Source organism: Schistocerca gregaria, chromosome 7 (assembly GCF_023897955.1).
Source record: "Schistocerca gregaria isolate iqSchGreg1 chromosome 7, iqSchGreg1.2, whole genome shotgun sequence".
NCBI classification, from domain to species: Eukaryota; Metazoa; Arthropoda; class Insecta; order Orthoptera; family Acrididae; genus Schistocerca; species Schistocerca gregaria.
The window spans coordinates 48,433,074-48,451,515 of NC_064926.1; the positions used below are offsets into that span (position 1 = coordinate 48,433,074).

At 44.9% G+C, this 18,442-nt stretch overlaps 1 protein-coding gene across 1 annotated transcript in view; it reads left to right on the top strand.

Annotated features, from left to right (window-relative positions):
* The window catches only part of LOC126281892 (myrosinase 1-like), a 105,451-nt gene that overhangs the window by 55,603 nt on the left and 31,406 nt on the right, over positions 1–18,442 (top strand). The window contains exons 7-8 of the mRNA XM_049981207.1: positions 13,018–13,165; positions 16,345–16,460. Of these exons, the coding sequence (XP_049837164.1) occupies positions 13,018–13,165; positions 16,345–16,460 (264 nt within the window). The remainder of the gene's footprint in view (positions 1–13,017; positions 13,166–16,344; positions 16,461–18,442) is intronic.

The window sequence follows — 18,442 nt, forward strand, 5'->3', positions numbered from 1 at the left end:
TTACAATATTTGATGCTACATAAATGTAAGTTCCTTTTTGTGGGGGTGATTCGATTGGCTTAATCTGCAGGACAGCATGTGCTACTTGTATAAAGATACTTTGCTCCTTTTTCTTTTACGCTTCGTTGCAAAGATTCAGCTACTGTCTAGGAACAGTTATCAAGTAAGACTGACCTTGTGATTTTAGTAAAATGTGATAATGATGAAATAATGTTCATCTTACGCGGAGAAGCATTCCAAATTTGTACCGCACTGTTTGTAATGGAACTTTTATAACCCTGTGTCCTTATTGATTGGACATGGTACTTTCCTTTTCGTGGACGAAGAAGGAAATGTCCGTTTTAATAGAGCTAACATGGGAATTGTACGCTCGCCCGTTGAGTAATCAGTGTGATTTACGAACTAGAAACATCTCTCAACTGCCGCTGGAGTGCGTTGCGATCGCGTTTACCACGTTGTGGCCCACGTGCCGTCGCATCGTTCCTGAGCGTTCAGCAGCACGTTGAACTTGGGCACGCTCAATGTTAACGTTCGACAGCACGGTCCGTGTGCCGACGGCTTATTAGCGTGGCTCCCAATGACGCACTGCCGCCACCGGCTGTCATCGCGCCGTCACGTGCTCTGCAGCCCCACCCCACCTCGTTCAACAGCCCGGGTCGCTCCCACCACAGCTGCCAGCAGACTACGTCACGCGCGCCGGCCGCAGCGTCCTTTTTAAGCGCCCGTCCTGCGCCATAACAACGCCCCAGCCGTAGCCTGCTGTACGCCGCCCGTCTCTACTGAGCCGTGTGACCGGCACTTCCTCTCCAGTCCAGCTCCGAAAGCCATTTTCTGCCTAAACGGCTGCTCGTCCGCCTCACCTGCCGTTCTCGCGGCCCTGTGCCTCAGCCGTGTCGAGCGTTGAGGCCGGAATAACGTCCGGGCCGGACCGCCGGGCTTCTCGGTCGTAGTTCCGGGAACCGTGTTCTCGCGCGAATCTAGACACTTCGCGTGACCTCCGTACCTAGGGTGACCAGATGCAATTGTTTAAAAAGGAGGACAAACAGCTTCAAAAAGGAGGAAAAAGGAAGAAAAAACTGCAGCTTTGGACAAGTCACGTGACTGCCGGGAATAGCTGGTAAAACTAGTAGTTAATTGTTACTGGTGGTCAGGTGGTGATTCCTAGAGCAATACTTTTTTTTTAATTTTAAATTAAAAACATTGATTGTGGTGACAGTGCGGCGTCAATTGTTTTGTTATGTTAACAACACGGAATTGTTTACAAAGCGAAAAACGGACGACCATTCACCTCCCTTCATTCGCCGCACCGCTACCAACATCTACAATTCAAGCAGCAGCTGACGACATGTAAACTGCACTTTGATCTTCCGAATACAAATAAATTGAAGGACTATGAAACAATGAAATAAAACCATGACAGATAATCTGTCGAGTTATTTCTTACCTTTATTGGTCACTGAGACGTACGTTCCAACTCCACATATCTTAGATTCCGCTTCAAATTCATTTTTCCCTTTCTTGCAAGCCGGTTATTTGCAGGATAGGACATCAGAAAATGTACACTTTCGTTTAGGCATAGCCAAATATTTTACGTAACTCATTCGATTAAAAATTACACTCACAAATCACACGTGCACTACAGTAAGCCAAGCCAATACAAAGCGAAGGTACGAAACGAAAATTTTAAATAATCGATATTTGCACTCGCTTATAGGTCGATCAACGATAATATCGGCGATCGTGGTGCCACCTACTAACACCGCCTTCGTGCGTGCTTATCAAGAAGGCTGTGCCAATAGTTAAAATATTTAAGAGCAATAGAACGGGACGAATATTAAATGTAACTGTATTACGCTCAATTTTGCGAAAAAGCCGGACAGTGTAAAAATCCGCGCGGACCCCGGACAAAGAGCTAAAAAGAAGGATATGTCCGAATTAATCCGGACGGCTGGTCACCCTATCCGTACTTCCGCTGTGCCTCAGCGTCGAGTCCGGACTGAATCCCGCTCTGTGCTCCGACTGCCGGGTATGTCTGCGTACTTTGAGCGGTGAAGCTCGTGAACGCTTTTTCTGTTACATTCTACCAACAGTATGGATTTCTTCCCCTCCCCCCCCCCTTTCGAGACGACATCTTTTCACGTAACTCACAGCTAGCGCTGCCAGCCACTACTGTCATCGTACTCTGTTCATCATACGAATAAAACTGATGTAAACAACTCACCATCTATTCTTTCGCATTTGCTTGACTCTCATTGGATTTCGTTTCACTTGGAGCGGAAACCAAGCTGTGACCAATACAATCACGTAGGATCGTAAGGATACGCTTCATGCTGCGTTGCATGCACAATGACCCAGTAACAATGCGGGACGGCAGCTTCACCGACGCCTTAAACTTGGGACAGCACTGCCCAGCCAACAAACCAGTAATGACGTGACCAGCTGTAGCTGACACGTAAAAAGAGACGAGGAAAGAAACAATTTTTAAGGGAATGAAATAATACAGTATTCGGCAAAACTCGGCACTCCTGCGCTTTCCTTAGGTGACCAGAGGGGAAGCATAAAATGCTCCCATTCTCACCTGACACAGTATTCTAATTACAAACAAGAGTGATGAAAATTTCCAACTTGAACACAGGGTAATTTCTGTGAGAGAGCTGTGTGTGATGCAAAACCATAATGCAGAGATTTCACCGTACTGTTGAATGCTGAAGCCACTGAAGATATTAATTACAGTCAGTCGTCTGGTAATCTTTTAGCTCCTTCCTTATCCAAATCGGAGAAATACATTTCAGTTCTGGAAGTGTCACCTGCTACGTTGATAACGAGCCTATGAATAACAGAAACCGCGAAGCCAACCGGACGCTGCCTTTCCCCCCTCTTCTTTTGTGACGAGCCATTATATATCCCGCCAGCGTTCGGCAGTACACGTGAACAAACTGCTTGCGTCAGTTCCAGTACGTCTGACAGCTTAACAGTTCAAATGGTTCAAATGGCTCTGAGCACTATGAGACTTAACTTCTGTGGTCATCAGTCCCCTAGAACTTAGAACTACTTAAACCTAACTAACGTAAGGACATCACACACATCCATGCCCGAGGCAGGATTCGAACCTGCGACCGTAGCTGTCGCGCGGTTCCGGACTGAGCGCCTAGAACCGCGAGACCACCGCGGCCGGCAGCTTAACAGTGTTGTTACACCTAGGCCCAAATCCCGTAACTTGGTTCCAGATCAGTTCTGTTCATATTTTAATGGTAGAGTGCCAAATGTAAAATGTATGGTGTACTCCATGTTGTGAAAATAATAATTTTCTATGTTCGTACGAAACTTATCTGTGGTATAAAGCGATTGACATAGTCCAAATACAGAGTATATGTTTTTTCATTTTTGCCTTAAAATTAAACTGTTAAGTGTCCTTAATGTAAGCAACTTTTATTAACAGTCTTTCGTAAAATATCGATAATTAAGAATTTATATTTGAAATGAAAACAGGAATTTCGAGTGCAATATGTAATTAGAAAGAAAAAATGCATTACCAAAAAAAAATTATGTTTGTTATCCACGAGATTTCAAAGTGACTGAGAAAAAACAATGACTAAGACGAGATTAGAACCATTAACTATAATAAGTTTTTAATCGATTACGCTGCGGGCCGTAGTGGCCGAGCGGTTCTAGGCGCTACAGTCTGGAAACGCGCAACCGCTGCGGTCGCAAGTTCGAATCCTGCCTCGGGCATGGATATGTGTGGCGTCCTTAGGTTAGTTAGGTTTAAGTAATTTTAAGTTCTAGGGGACTGATGACCTCAGAAGTTAAGTCCCATAGTGCTCAGAGCCATTTGAACAAATCAATCACGCTACCGATTCCGCTCCGTGTCCAGTAGGCATTTGCGTCTCAACTGAATGTAATACGGTCCCTCGCAAAACTTCAAAGCCGACTATTTTTGTAATTTTATGAAAAACATTAAAAACCACCTACTTCTCGGCACTTTTTAACCGGGTTCCCCACGCGTGTTTCACTACGGAACAGGAATCAGCCTCAACCATTTTCATTCTGCGCATCAACAGGGCGACAATCGGAGCACAATAGTGCAGAGACTATGACTAACACGATTTGTGACATGAAAACCACATAGCCATAGCGTGATTGAGACAAATGTTGATGGCTGTTAATAAATGTGGATATCTTAAACTTTCATAGTAGCAATGTATCTAATACATAAGTAGGACCCACTTCCAAGAGCGGAGCAGCGCCAGTGTACGAATGTTACGGGTTAGAGTTTTTGTTTGTTTACATGAGGTTTATTCTTGTGATGAACGGAGTATAGTCAGGCCCTCGACGGCACAGCCACCGTGCACACCTGCGCTGACGTCACGCGCCGCCGGCCAATCACCGCCGAGAGGTTCGCCTCCTCAGACCGCCCAGCCTCAGTCGCGCTCGCGCTGACGTCACAACAAAGTGCGCCAAGCCCAGACAACTGTTGCACAAACAGGACGCCTACACTTTCTGGCGGCCGTGCCGCAAAAATGTGACAACGGAGCGTGGCCGCTCACTGCCGCGTCCGGTATGTGTGACGTGCATAGCTGTAGACACGCAAAACTCTGACAACGTGTGAAATATGCGGTGCCCCACTATCGAGAGAAAAAGGTCCGTCTCGTTGCGGACACGCGGCCACTGTTCTTCCGCGCTCACTCGATCGGACCACGCGCTCGCCACACACCCGCCAGGATCGGTGTTAGAGCTGAACTATTATTCAAACAATTATCGCAATCGCAGGTCGATGGACATTGCGATCTGATTTCATTTTTGTCACTTGTTCATTCACTCATTGGGCATAATAAATACATTTACGACAAGTGTACTTACTAATTCCCGTTACCAAACCGTCACCGAAGCCTACATCCTGAAGAAAGTGCGTGTGTGGGACAGTTAAGTCATCTCACTGCAGGACTGACATGTAAGCGGCAACACCCACACGCTCCCCCTTTCCCAGTATCCATCTGCGCTGTAGTGGGATCAAATTGTACAAAAATGTTAAGCAGACTACTATGCAAGTCGATTTAATTACATTTTTATGCTTTTTATTGTGTTAGTTTTAATTACTTCGGCTTGCCTATAGTCGTATACTCTATCATAGGAGACGAAAATACGTGAACAGACAATGGCTCGTCTTCACGACATCCAGGACATTAGGCAGGAAGTGCCATGAAAGGTCTAATTATTTGTGTTTTGCATCACTTCGATATTCTGATTTGTTGTAATTTTATCCTTGCAGCATTATGAGTACTCAACGGCCATTAACACTTGTTGGTGACTAACGCAACTACCTATAAATACTTTTAAAATGCTTTTATTTCAGAACCATAACAGGCATTCATTCCCATCATCAGATGGCTAAAGTTTTCAATTACATAAAAGTTTTCATCGGCAACATGTTGTCAGTTCCAGCATAGCACAAGAATATTTGAGTGTTTAGTGCTCCTTTTATGTTTTTTCATGGCAATTACATGCTAATATCCCTGCATTGATTTGGCTATAAGTTGTACACACCTAAATACTTGTACGTTCCACTGGACGGCGCTTCGACGTGCCATTGTCCCTATAACTTTCGAGGACAATCTACAAGTTGTTGTGCTCTATAATAGCACACACAGTGTAAATAAATCAGTGAGGGACGTAAAACACACTCGAAAATAGTCTCAACGTCAGTTCAAGTTCAAACATGTACTTTCCTCTTGATGTCTTTGTTTAGAAAGTAAAGAGCTACCATTAAGCAAATATATAATAGGTTTCTTTATTGAGAAAAGATCTAATCTAAGGAAATATGTCGAAGGCGCAGAAAGGCTTTTACCCGAAAAATGAAGTTATTAGTTAAAAACTCCAGAATCGTCTTATTTCGGTTATTATTTTTAGTAACAAATGGCAGCGGATATTTTAACAAAACACTTTCAGAGACATCAGATTGGATACTATAAATTATACCTACAGGGTAAACATTAATGAAACCGACAAACTGCAAGGGGGGGGGGGGGATTCCTGACTGGAAATGGAGGAAAAAAGGTCCAGAAATGGACGGTGTGGCGCGGGATCAGGCGAGCGGTCTAAGGCGCTGCAGCCATGGACTGTGCGGCTGATCCCGGCGGAGGTTCGAGTCCTCCCTCTGGCATGGTAGTGTGTGTTTGTCCTCGTGATAATTTAGGTTAAGTAGTGTGTAAGCATAGAGACTGATGACAAGAGCAGTTAAGTACAATAAGATTTCACACATTTTTTTTCATTTTGGGACGGTGTGCATGCTACAACAGATCATCCCCAAACACTGTACAGAAGTGCATCGCATACACGTCACAACAGATGTTCAAAGCGGCCCTCATGGGATGCGATGCACTCGTTGACACGTCACATCATGGTCTGCTACACTCTTTCGCACGTTCCGGCCTCTCTCCGAATACCGTCACAGACGTTGTCAACACGTTGTTGAAGGTTGGTTCAAATGGCTCTGAGTACTATGCGACTTAACTTCTGAGGTCATCAGTCGCCTAGAACTAATTAAACCTAACTAAGCTAAGGACATCACACATATCCATGCCCGAGGCAGGATTCGAACTTGCTACCGCAGCAGTCGCTCGGTTCCAGACTGCAGCACCTAGAACCGCACGGTCACACCGCCCGGCGTTGTTGAAGGGTCTGAACATTAGGGGGTTTAATTCCAATGATCTAACAGGCCATGCTACAGGGACTCCGCGTCTTACGTAAAGTCCGGGGGAAATGTTGTTGAGTTGTAGGCGAACTGTAAGGCGGAAGTTTGGAAGGTGGGAGACGGATACTGGCAGAAGTAAAGCTGTGAGTACCGGGCGTCAGTCGTGCTTAGGTAGCTCAGTTGGTAGAGCGCTTGCCCGCGAAAGGCAAAGGTCCCGAGTTCGAGTCTCGGTCGGGCACACAGTTTTAATCTGCCAGGAAGTTTGTAAGGCGGAAGTTGGGTGGTGTTCCGTAGTGCAGAAAGCACATAACGTGTGGTATTGTTAAACGCAGATTCTGTAGCAGCCCAGGCAGACTATTCCTCAGGAAGTCTAGGCACATTATTACTCCAGAACGATTTCCCGAGGATTTTCTGTAGCGAATAGATAACGATTATGTAGATTGACGATGTCAGTTCTGGTAAAATTTCCTTTATCGATAAAGGGAACTGAAGACAAAAAATCCCATAATTTAGATGGTCTAGTGAAAAAACCATCGACAATTTTTTTTTCCTGTATAGGGAAATCTGCATTGATAACGACAGTAGTGGTTGCCATGCACTGCACACATAGTCGCACTTCGCTTACACCATACTGGCTGGCCACTTGCCTGGAGCTTCTACTGAGGTTTATCTCAATGTCCTGTAGAACCTGGTCGTCCACATCTGATGTACACACAGTCCGCCGCTTCCCTGCACACTCGACTGTCTGAAAACAGCACACAAGCGCCCCAAAAGGGCTTTAAATATTGTGTGATGTGGTCGGTGTCTGCGAGGGTGCTTGCTTTTGTATAGCCTCGGTACCTCTCGAGCGTTTCCATCTGCCTGGTCGTACACAAACAATAACTCTGCTTACTTCCGACATGGATACCGGACCATTCTGCTGCTTATAGTACACTGCGTCAATCACACAGCCTGCAACACACAAGGAACACACGGTACGTGGTCAGAGGAACTTTTAATCGTCAGCGGCATCTACCATGACAGCGATGCATTTCCGGACACATGTTCATAGGACATTCATTCCACCATTTCTGCTCAGGAATCCGTTCATGCAGGTTGTCGGTTTCATTAATGTTCACCCTGTATATGTATACACACATACCTATGTTACGTACGTAACTTTTGATGATAATTAGACTTTTTAAGTTGGTTGAGGGCAGCACAAAATTAAAAATGCGGATGGTGGAAAAAGGTAAAAACAGTTCCTCAGAATTATAGTTTAAATTTAATTAATTTTATACTGACATACGTGGCTACAAGCAAAAAACGTTTTAGGAGATATTAAAAATTAAAGTTATTTGTTATTGGTGGTATTCTGAGTATCTGTTTGGTGTACTGATCTTGGTCTCTGTTCTTTTTCTTATATAGTGATTGTTACGGTGCTGTGTGGTGCAAGTGCCTGTGAGTCTGTGCCTAGGAAAAGAAGGAATGTGAATATTTTCTTTTCTGCTGGAGGTCGTGTATCTGCTGAAGATAATGTTTTGACAATACGGATTTCCTTTACTCTGGCAGATGTTCTAGTGGGAGTTTTATGCGTGCAGTTTAACATGGATCTCGAATATGACATTTTTGCTGTGTAGTTGGGTTTTCTATGAACTTCATGCTTGATTCCACTTTTTTTTATTCTAAGACGTAGAAAACTGATGTCCTCATCTGTCTGATGTTCAGAGATGATTTTGATATGAGGGTGTTGTGGTGCACGTTACTCATGTCACATGAGATTGTTTTCAGACTTGATAGTTCACAAGCATCTTACATACTTCGTTCATCTCCATTTCCTCTACTTCATTGTGGTGCGTTGTAAGCAGTTATCGTTTACACCATATCGCCATACCCAGTTATTGTACCACTGAATATTCCACAAGTCACCACAGGACGCTCAGCAGAGGCGGATTTCTACCAATGTTTGTCGTTCCCTATTCCTTCTGCACACAAACTGTGGAAAGAGGACAGACGTCTGTATATACACTGAAAGACAAATGAAAAATAAAGAAAAAACGACGCAGGACGAAGGAATTATCCGAATGGGTCGGAAATCGGTATATGTTATTTACGTGTACAGACAAATTGGAAATGAATGTATGGCATCGTTGGCCGGGTGGCCCAATCCGGTGACGTTCGGCCGCCAAGTGCATGTCTTATTTCAGTTGCGCCACATAGGGCGACTTTCGTACCGATGATGAGGATAAAATTATGAGGACAACACAACACCCAGTTCACGTGCGGAGAAAATCCCAACCCGGCCGGGAATCGAACCCAGGTCCGCCTGCACGGAAGGCAAGCATCTTACCAAAAGGCAAGCATGTTACCATCCAGCCAAGCAGGTGGACCGTGTACAGCCAGAAAATAATTACAATTTCAGAAAAATTAGATGATTTATTCAAGAGGAAGAGCTTCACAAACTGAACAAGTCTGTAAGTCTTTGGATTACATCTGGTCCTTATGCAAGCAGTTATTCGATTTGGTACTGACTGACAGTTTTTGGACGTCCTCCCGAAGGATATGCCACATTCTGTCCAGCTGGCGCGCTACATCTTCAAAATCCCCAGCTGGCTGGAGGGCCCTGTCCATAATCCTCCAAGGCTTCTGAAACAGAGACCGTGCTGGCCAACGTAGGGTTCGGTGAACACGAAAACAAGCAGTGGATACTCTCGCCGCGTGTGCGCGGGCATTTTCTTGCTGAAATGTAAGCCTGGATGCCTTGCCATAATGACCAACAAAACTGGGTGTAGAATATCGTCGACGTACCTCTGTGGTGTAAGACTGCAGCGAATGAAAACCAAAGGTGACCTGCGATGTAATGAAACGGCATCCCAAACCATCACTCTTGGTTGTTGGGCCGTATGGTGGATGACAGCAGGCTGGTAACCCGTCGCCGTTCGGAGCGTCTCTGGACACGTCTTCTCGGGTCATCGGGGTTCAGTTCCAAGTGGCACTCATCACTGAAGATGATTCTACTTCAGTCAATGGGATCCCGGGTCGAGGACATGTCTGGAGACGCCGCGGACACACATAGAACGCAAACCCGATTGTAGCCCACTGTCCTACCTGACGACCAGGCTGTCATGTCAAATTCTGTCCAGCTGGCGATTTACATCATCAGAGTACCGAGTTGGTTGGATAGCCCTGCCCATAATTCTCCAAACGTTCTGAATTTGGGCAAGATCCGGCGACCTTGCTGGCCAACGTAGGGTTTAGTAAGTATGAAGACAAAGAATTGGAAACTCTCATTCATAACAGGACCATTCTGGTTATCGCTCACGCCACCCTCACATCACAGCAGTCCGTTGACAATATTCTAGCCGGCCTGTGTGGCCGAGCGGTTCTAGGCACTTCAGTCTGGAACCTCGCGACCGCTACGGTCGCAGCTTCGAATCCTGCCTCGGACATGCATGTGTGTGATTTCCGTAGGTTAGTTAGGTTTAAGTACTTCTAAGTTCTAGGGGAGTGATGACCTCAGAAGTTAAGTCCCATAGTGCTCAGAGCCATTTGAGCAATATTCTATGCCTCGTTTTGTTGCCCTTCATGGCAAACTATCATGGACTTACATTGCAGCAAGATAATGCCCACCCACACACTGTGGGATTTTCCACTGCTTACACGATGTAACGCGCCAGTTGGTCAGAATGTGACACGATATCCCTCAGAACGACATCCAACAACTCTCAACCAAAGCTGCACTAAATAATTGCTAGCGCAAGGATAAGAGGTGGACAATGAGTTAGCGACATGCTCAAATTGCGAATCTCTTCCTCCCGAATAAATTATCCAATTTTTCGAAAAGCTGTCCATTTCTATCTTATTGGTATAATTCCTTCGTGATGAGCCGTGTTTTGGTCCTGGAGAGTATTATTCTGTATGAGCTCTGATTTCACTTATCTTGTCTTCACGGTGTTTACGGAAGATGTACTTCCATGGGAGTAGAATCGATCCGTAGTCAGTAGCATTTCACGAGATAAATGTCTTCTTCCTTCGTGGTATACACGCTTTGGTTCATGGAGCATTTCTGAAATACGCACGTGTTTAACCAACCTTGTGGTAAGAAATATGGCACCACACCTCTTAACTGCCACAATATCTCCCTTTAATCTGACCCCAAACACTCGAGCAGTACTCAAAACTGGGTCGCGGAAGTGTTTAGTACGTGGTCTGGTTTACAGATGAGCTACACTTTCCTAGAATTCTCCCAATAAGCCGAAACCGACCATTCGCCTTTCCTACAACTGACTTTACTTGCTTGTTCAATTTCATGACGCTTTGGAACGTTACCCCTGGATATTTAATAGTCGTCATTACGTCAGGCGACATACCACTAATACCGTATATCAATATTACAGAACTGTATCTTATACTCATCGTTATTAACTCACATTTCTCAGATTTAAAGCAAGGTACAATTCAGCACACCTAATAGAAGTTTTCTCTTACTCAGCTCGTATCCTACTTCAGTGAATCAATAACGACACTTTCCCATATACTACAGCGTCATCAGCAAGCAGTAGAGATTGCTGCTGTCGCTATATGGTGCAGTCCTAATGATATCTTGATCTACAATTATGTTCACGATCCAGGTGGAACTACTAGGATCCATTACTTAAATGTCTTCGAGCCACTTCCAGTCCAGGCATATACACTCCTGGAAATGGAAAAAAGAACACATTGACACCGGTGTGTCAGACCCACCATACTTGCTCCGGATACTGCGAGAGGGCTGTACAAGCAATGATCACACGCACGGCACAGCGGACACACCAGGAACCGCGGTGTTGGCCGTCGAATGGCGCTAGCTGCGCAGCATTTGTGCACCGCCGCCGTCAGTGTCAGCCAGTTTGCCGTGGCATACGGATCTCCATCGCAGTCTTTAACACTGGTAGCATGCCGCGACAGCGTGGACGTGAACCGTATGTGCAGTTGGCGGACTTTGAGCGAGGGCGTATAGTGGGCATGCGGGAGGCCGGGTGGACGTACAGCCGAATTGCTCAACACATGGGGCGTGAGGTCTCCAAAGTACATCGATGTTGTCGCCAGTGGTCGGCGGAAGGTGCACGTGCCCGTCGACCTGGGACCGGACCGCAGCGACGCACGGATGCACGCCAAGACCGTAGGATCCTACGCAGTGCCATAGGGGACCGCACCGCCACTTCCCAGAAAATTAGGGACACTGTTGCTCCTGGGGTATCGGCGAGGACCATTCACAACCGTCTCCATGAAGCTGGGCTACGGTCCCGCACACCGTTAGGCCGTCTTCCGCTCACGCCCCAACATCCTGCGGCCCGCCTCCAGTGGTGTCGCGACAGGCGTGAATGGAGGGACGAATGGAGACGTGTCGTCTTCAGCGATGAGAGTCTCTTCTGCCTTGGTGCCAATGATGGTCGTATGCATGTTTGGCGCCGTGCAGGTGAGCGCCACAATCAGGACTGCATACGACCGAGGCATACAGGGCCAACACCCGGCATCATGGTGTGGGGAGCGATCCCCTACACTGGCCGTACACCTCTGGTGATCGTCGAGGGGACACTGAATAGTGCACGGTACATCCAAACCGTCATCGAACCCATCGTTCTACCATTCCTAGACCGGCAAAGGAACTTGCTGTTCCAACAGAACAATGCACGTCCGGATGTATCCCGTTCCACCCAACGTGCTCTAGAAGGTGTAAGTCAACTACCTTGGCCAGCAAGATCTCCGGATCTGTCCCCCATTGAGCATGTTTGGGACTGGATGAAGCGTCGTCTCACGCGGTCTGCACGTCCAGCACGAACGCTGGTCCAACTGAGGCGCCAGGTGGAAATGGCATGGCAAACCATTCCACAGGACTACATCCAGCATCTCTACGATCGTCTCCACGGGAGAATAGCAGCCTGCATTGCTGCGAAAGGTGAATATACACTGTACTAGTGCCGACATTGTGCATGCTCTGTTGCCTGTGTCTCTGAGCCTGTGGTTCTGTCAGTGTGATCATGTGATATATCTGACCCCAGGAATGTGTCAATAAAGTTTCTCCTTCCTGGGACAATGAATTCACGGTGTTCTTATTTCAATTTCCAGGAGTGTATTTCGTATCCTTCGACCTTCATTAACAGTTTTCAGTGTAGAGCTGTGTCTATGACTGAAATAATAAATAGTGTGTGACTATAAAATTTAGAGACTGATTTAAAACACAGGTTACATGATTTATTACTATGCTCGTTCATTCGCCAGCTTCGCTCTGTATCAGTGTGTTCGGATAACCTGACTATGGGGAAGGACTTCTTATGTCAGACGCTTTTTTTGTTGGTGCTAATCAGGCGGGCCACTACGCACACCCCATCTTCAGCCAGGACGGGGATTACCCAGCCATAATGCGTGAGAGGGTGGACGCCAACAGCGCAGCAGAGGGACGACCCCGCTCGCGGTTGCCAACTTTCACTCAGGAAGAGATAGCATACCTTAGAGGTAAGCATATATCGTTCTACCAAATTCACTTCGATCGAAGTACAGTTTAAAATAACCAATGCCCTCCTATATTGAACACAGCTACAAATTTAACATTGTTATTAACTAAGTTTTCTTTTGTTTGCCTGTTTAAATATTTTGATTCTATGTATCTTGAAACTAAGAGACATAAAACATTTGTCATCGATTTCTGCAGATACTACATGAATAAAAAACTGAAAATCTGTTATTTCACCCATTATTTTGATCGATTTTAACAATCACATAAAAAAAACATACAACCGAAAACCGGTTGTTTCAGAGATAACCGCCATCCCTGCTCTGTGCTGCAATTCCCATTGTATCCAGCTCCTACAGGACAGATAAGCTAGATGCTGCGCCACTATCCATTCCTCCATCCAAGACTCTATGGGATACCTCCTCACATACTAACACGATTGAAGTAGTAATGTTGGCTTCATCCTCTCCCTTCAATAATTCTCTAAAAAAGTATCATCTTTCCTTGACACACCTAAAACGCTATGCACATTAAACAAATAGATACTCCAGACCACCTACAACACGGAAACTTTGAGCTGAAGAACAATTCTATGGCTATTATCTTAAGGGAGCATGTGTGATAGCAATTCACAACTGTATACGCTAAACCGCAGAAAACAAGTCCTAAGCAACGAAGGGAGAGGTGGAAGGAGTGTATAAACTGTCTGCTATGTCTGCATAAGCAGAGGAAACTAACGATCCAAGTCCGAAAACAATTTATTAGACTCTTCAATTAACCAAAACAAATTCTCCAAGTATAACACCAACGCTAAATAGAGGTCCGTCTTCGAATCACAATTACATACAAGAATAATGTAGAAAACAACAGAAATAATTTCCTACTATTCCCCGCCAGAGACTTCTCCGATATACCAAGCCTAATCCTTGATCAGCGAGAAGATCCAAGCTGGGCTGCCGGGGCGGCAGCTACCCACGTCTGCTGGCGGTCGATGAACTGCCGATGTGCGGCCGAGCGCCGGCCTTTATAGCGCTTCGGCGGATGAGTACCTCAGAACTATTTTGCATCACGTGGTTTGACGTGTGAAAATAGTTACGGGATCTGCAGCGACCTCTTCCTTATGTTTTTGTGTGCCGGTAGTGGCCCCAGGTGGCCGTTGGTGTCTTTGCAGTGGTATTGTTGTTGTTGTTGCTGTTGTGGCCGTTTATCAATAATGCCTGTCGGTTGTGTAGTGCTGCAGTGTGCCTGCGAAGCGGGCAACCCGCGGCTGCAGGCTGTCAGTTTGGTTGCTGATACTCTAGGCGGCGTGATGTCTGGTGGAGAAGGCTACACCACTGTCTACACGGGGAAGATGAACTTGAAGGCAATGTTACTGAAATGAAGAAGGCGTAAACAAAGATGATGTGGGGGACATGTTGCTGTGACGAGGATTTGACAGAGCCCTGAAAGACATAAGTTGAATCAACGCCCCAGCAGTAGAAGACTTTCTGTAAGAACTACCATATTCATAGTCTTAAGAGAGTCATCCACGACAAAACTCTTAAATCTGGTGTGCAAGATGTATGAGACAGCCGAAATACCCGCAGACATCAAGGAGAATGCAGTAATCCTAATTCCAAAGAAAGCATGTGCTAATAGGTGTAAATATTACCGTACTACGAGTTTAATAAGTCATAGTTGCAAAATACTGGCGCGACTTCTTTAAAGAAGATTGGAAAGAACAGGAAGAAGCTGCCCTCAGGTAAGATCAGTCCGGATTCCGGAGAAATGTAGAAAAACATGAGGCAATACTGACCTTATGGCTTGTCTTAGAAGACAGGGTAATGAAGGGCAAACCTTAGTTTCTATCATTTGTAGATTGAGAGAAAGTTTCTCAAATTGCTGAATGTAATACTCTCTTTGAAATACTGACGGTACAACGGCAAAATACATGTATGGGAAGACCATTTGCAACTTATACAGAAACCAGAAGGTCGAGGGGCATGAAAGCGAATAAGTGGTTGAGAAAGGAGTGAGACCAGGTTGTAACCTGTTACTGATATTATTGATTCTCTACATTGAGCAAGCAGTAAAGGAAACCAAAGAAAAATTTGGAGTAGTGAGATTTGCCAGTGACTCTGTAATTCTGTGAGAGACAGTAAAGGACTTATAAGAGGAGCTGAACGAAATGGACAGTGTCTTGAAAGAAGAAAATAAAATGAACATCAACAAAAGCGAAACCAGGATAATGAAATACAGTCGAATTAAATCAGGTGATGCTGAAGGAATTAGATTAGCAAACGGGAAACTTAGAGTATTACACGAGTTTTGCTATTTGGGCAGTGAAATAACTGATGGTAGCTGAAGCAGAAAGGATTTAAAACGTAAAGCAGCAATGGAGAGAGAAGCTTTTCTGAAAAAGAGAAATTTAGTGACATATAATGTAGCTTTAAGTATTGGGCAATCTTTTCTGGAGGAATTAGGAATGTAGCCGAGTATGGAAGTGAAACATGGATAATAAACAGTTTAGAGAAGAAGAGAATAGAAACTTTCGAAAAGTGATGTTACAGAAGAATGCTGAATATTAGATGGGTAGATTAGGTAATTAATGAGAAGATACTGAGTAGAGTTTGGGAGAAAAAATTAGCATAACGATAAATTTAGAAGGAGAATTTGAATGACTACACAGTTACACATTTTAGCGGCTGTTGATTTATGTTCAGAGGAATCAAATGCGTAGATAAAGCCTTGAACGGAATTACAATTGAGACTGGTGGGATTTCATTATAAAATTTCGTATCGTGATTCAGTAGAAAGCTTTATATTGACGATTCTGAGTAGATATTATTTAGCAGTTCACCTTTAGTCACTGCAAGTACGTGTGTAACCCGCGTCTATAAATATAAAAGTATAAATGGAACCTTCCAAACAGCTATTTTGATGTTTCTTTTGGTTTTGTTAATAGTTGGCATTGCATATATTTTTGTTCAATGGTTAGAAATGTTACATGTCACTCTAAAATTAGTATCCTGCCTCATTTCCATGAGACCTGAGAATGTGGTTTTTAAACTGCCTGTACAGTATACGATCATTAAACATAACGATTTCAGGCTCTATAATTCTCTGTAAATCAATTCTTTTACTCCACTGCTAAATGATTTCTTCGGAAATGTGCACCTGTGACAAAAAATCTCTTTTATAGGTTCGTCTGATTTTTTCGGAGTGAATCATTACTACACGAACATTGTGACATCAGGGGAATCTGGAATATCTCCATCCAAGACAAGAGATTCCGGCATTGTCAGCACCGCTATTCGGGTACGTAAGCTGCTGAAGTTCAAGACAAGATATGTACCGATAAATAATTTAAACTTATAATTGGATCAATAGAAGCAAATCTGCTATGAGGTTTCTTTGCAGATTCAAGTACTCTATAGGCGACAGCACTTTTGTGTAGATGCTGGCTGATCCCCTTTTACCCCTTGTTGATATGTTGTTATGATCAGTGAATCGATAACAGGTTACACATCGGTGTTTAAAATTAAAACAACAAACGAGAATCTTGCAACGTTGCGTTTATTTTGTTACAAAACATCATAAATAGGTGATGACAAGTAGAAACAATGTGAAGAATACAGAAGGTAAACAAGTGCACCATGCATAACGGTAGACAAAAATGTTCTTCGCCTTTTCCATCTTAATGGATTTGCACATACATTCCGACAACTGGTCAGTGTGCTCGGTATTGGGTGTGACCACCTCTGGCAGCAGTGCAGGCCTGACAACAACGGAGCATCCTGTGAATGATGTCATCAGTCTCATGTTGAGGCAATAATGCCCATTCTTCCTGCAGAGCTGCTCGCAGTCATGGAGAGTGGTTGGCGGATGGTGACGTGATGCAAGCCGTCTCCCTAGCGCAGCCCAGACATGCACTATGGGATTCAAATCAGGAGAGCGGGCAGGTAACTCGGTGTGTGCAATATTTTCCGTTTCCAAAAAAAACATCAGCCACCCGTGCTCTATGAGGGCTAGCATTATCGTCTATCAGTACGAAGTGTGGGCCCACAGCAACTCGCAACAACCGCAAATGAAGTCCCAACTTCTCGTTATGATACCTGATAGCAGTCAAACCGTGCCTATTCACCCGTATAATTTCATGAACAGGTGTTCGAATTGTAAAAATAATCCTTGGCGACACCAATAGAGATCCTCCTAGATATCGGTCTCTTTAAGCAATTTTTGGGTCCCTAAATCGTGTTCCACGTTCCCTCCATGCGCGAATCCACCGAGAACCAGTCTCCAAAATCAGGACTCATCTGTGAAAACAACATTGGCCTGCTATTTCGACCGCGCAGGTGGTATGATGACTCCTCTTCAGACATTCCCTTCTATGAAGATGCGACAGAGATGGACATACAGAAGGTCTCCGACAATAAAAGTAGTCTGCCGAAGCCTTCTCGTGTGGATGCTGCGAGCTCACAAGCCAATTGCCGTGCAGTACAAGGCAGGGCCCTTACAGCCAAAATACGGTCCTTTCTTCTGAAGTCACACGTGGTCGCCCTGCCCTGATCTTCGGGAGACAGTTTTGGTCTCTGTCACCACAACAACAGAACGATTCACTCTAAGCCATCGGTTCACATCAGTTTGCGACTGATCTGCTTCCTTTCTTTCTCTGGCCCTCCACTGCAGAGAGTCTGGTAGGCATCTCCTCTGTGTCATACTGCACCGTCTGTGACTGTGTACATCTGTGACTGTACACAGCAGTTGTTGATTTGGGGCTACCCGATAAACACTACTTCGTTTCATAGGTGCCCTGACATCATCGTTGACCGGAATGCCACCTTCAGTGCTGAACACTATCGTACGGACGTGTGGTTGAAAGTCTATATGATTATATCGTGAATTAGTGAAACAGGACGGGGAAGTAGCCGTTTGTTGCTTTTATTCTGGACACCAGTGTATATATCAACCATGTTACCTACGGCACACACTTTTCTTCTTCTGCCGTAGACCCAAGTCCGTTCCCACCTCAAAGAGTGTGTACCTGTGAAGTAACAAGTGTTTCGCTGAAAGCGGTTAATCATCGCCGAGGAACATCTTGTGCTGAGCGCAAGTTCAAAAGCAACAAAACACTAAATGCATAACAAATTTCTCTAATGGATTATTGGAGAAGGTAGTAGTTTTAGACGCCTGTACTTCTTGTTGAAATAGTTCGAAAAGTAGATGACTATCTGGTCAGAATATAGATTACAGCTATGCCCGGAAAGTGGAGTTACCGACCGTTAAACGCGGCCCAGCGT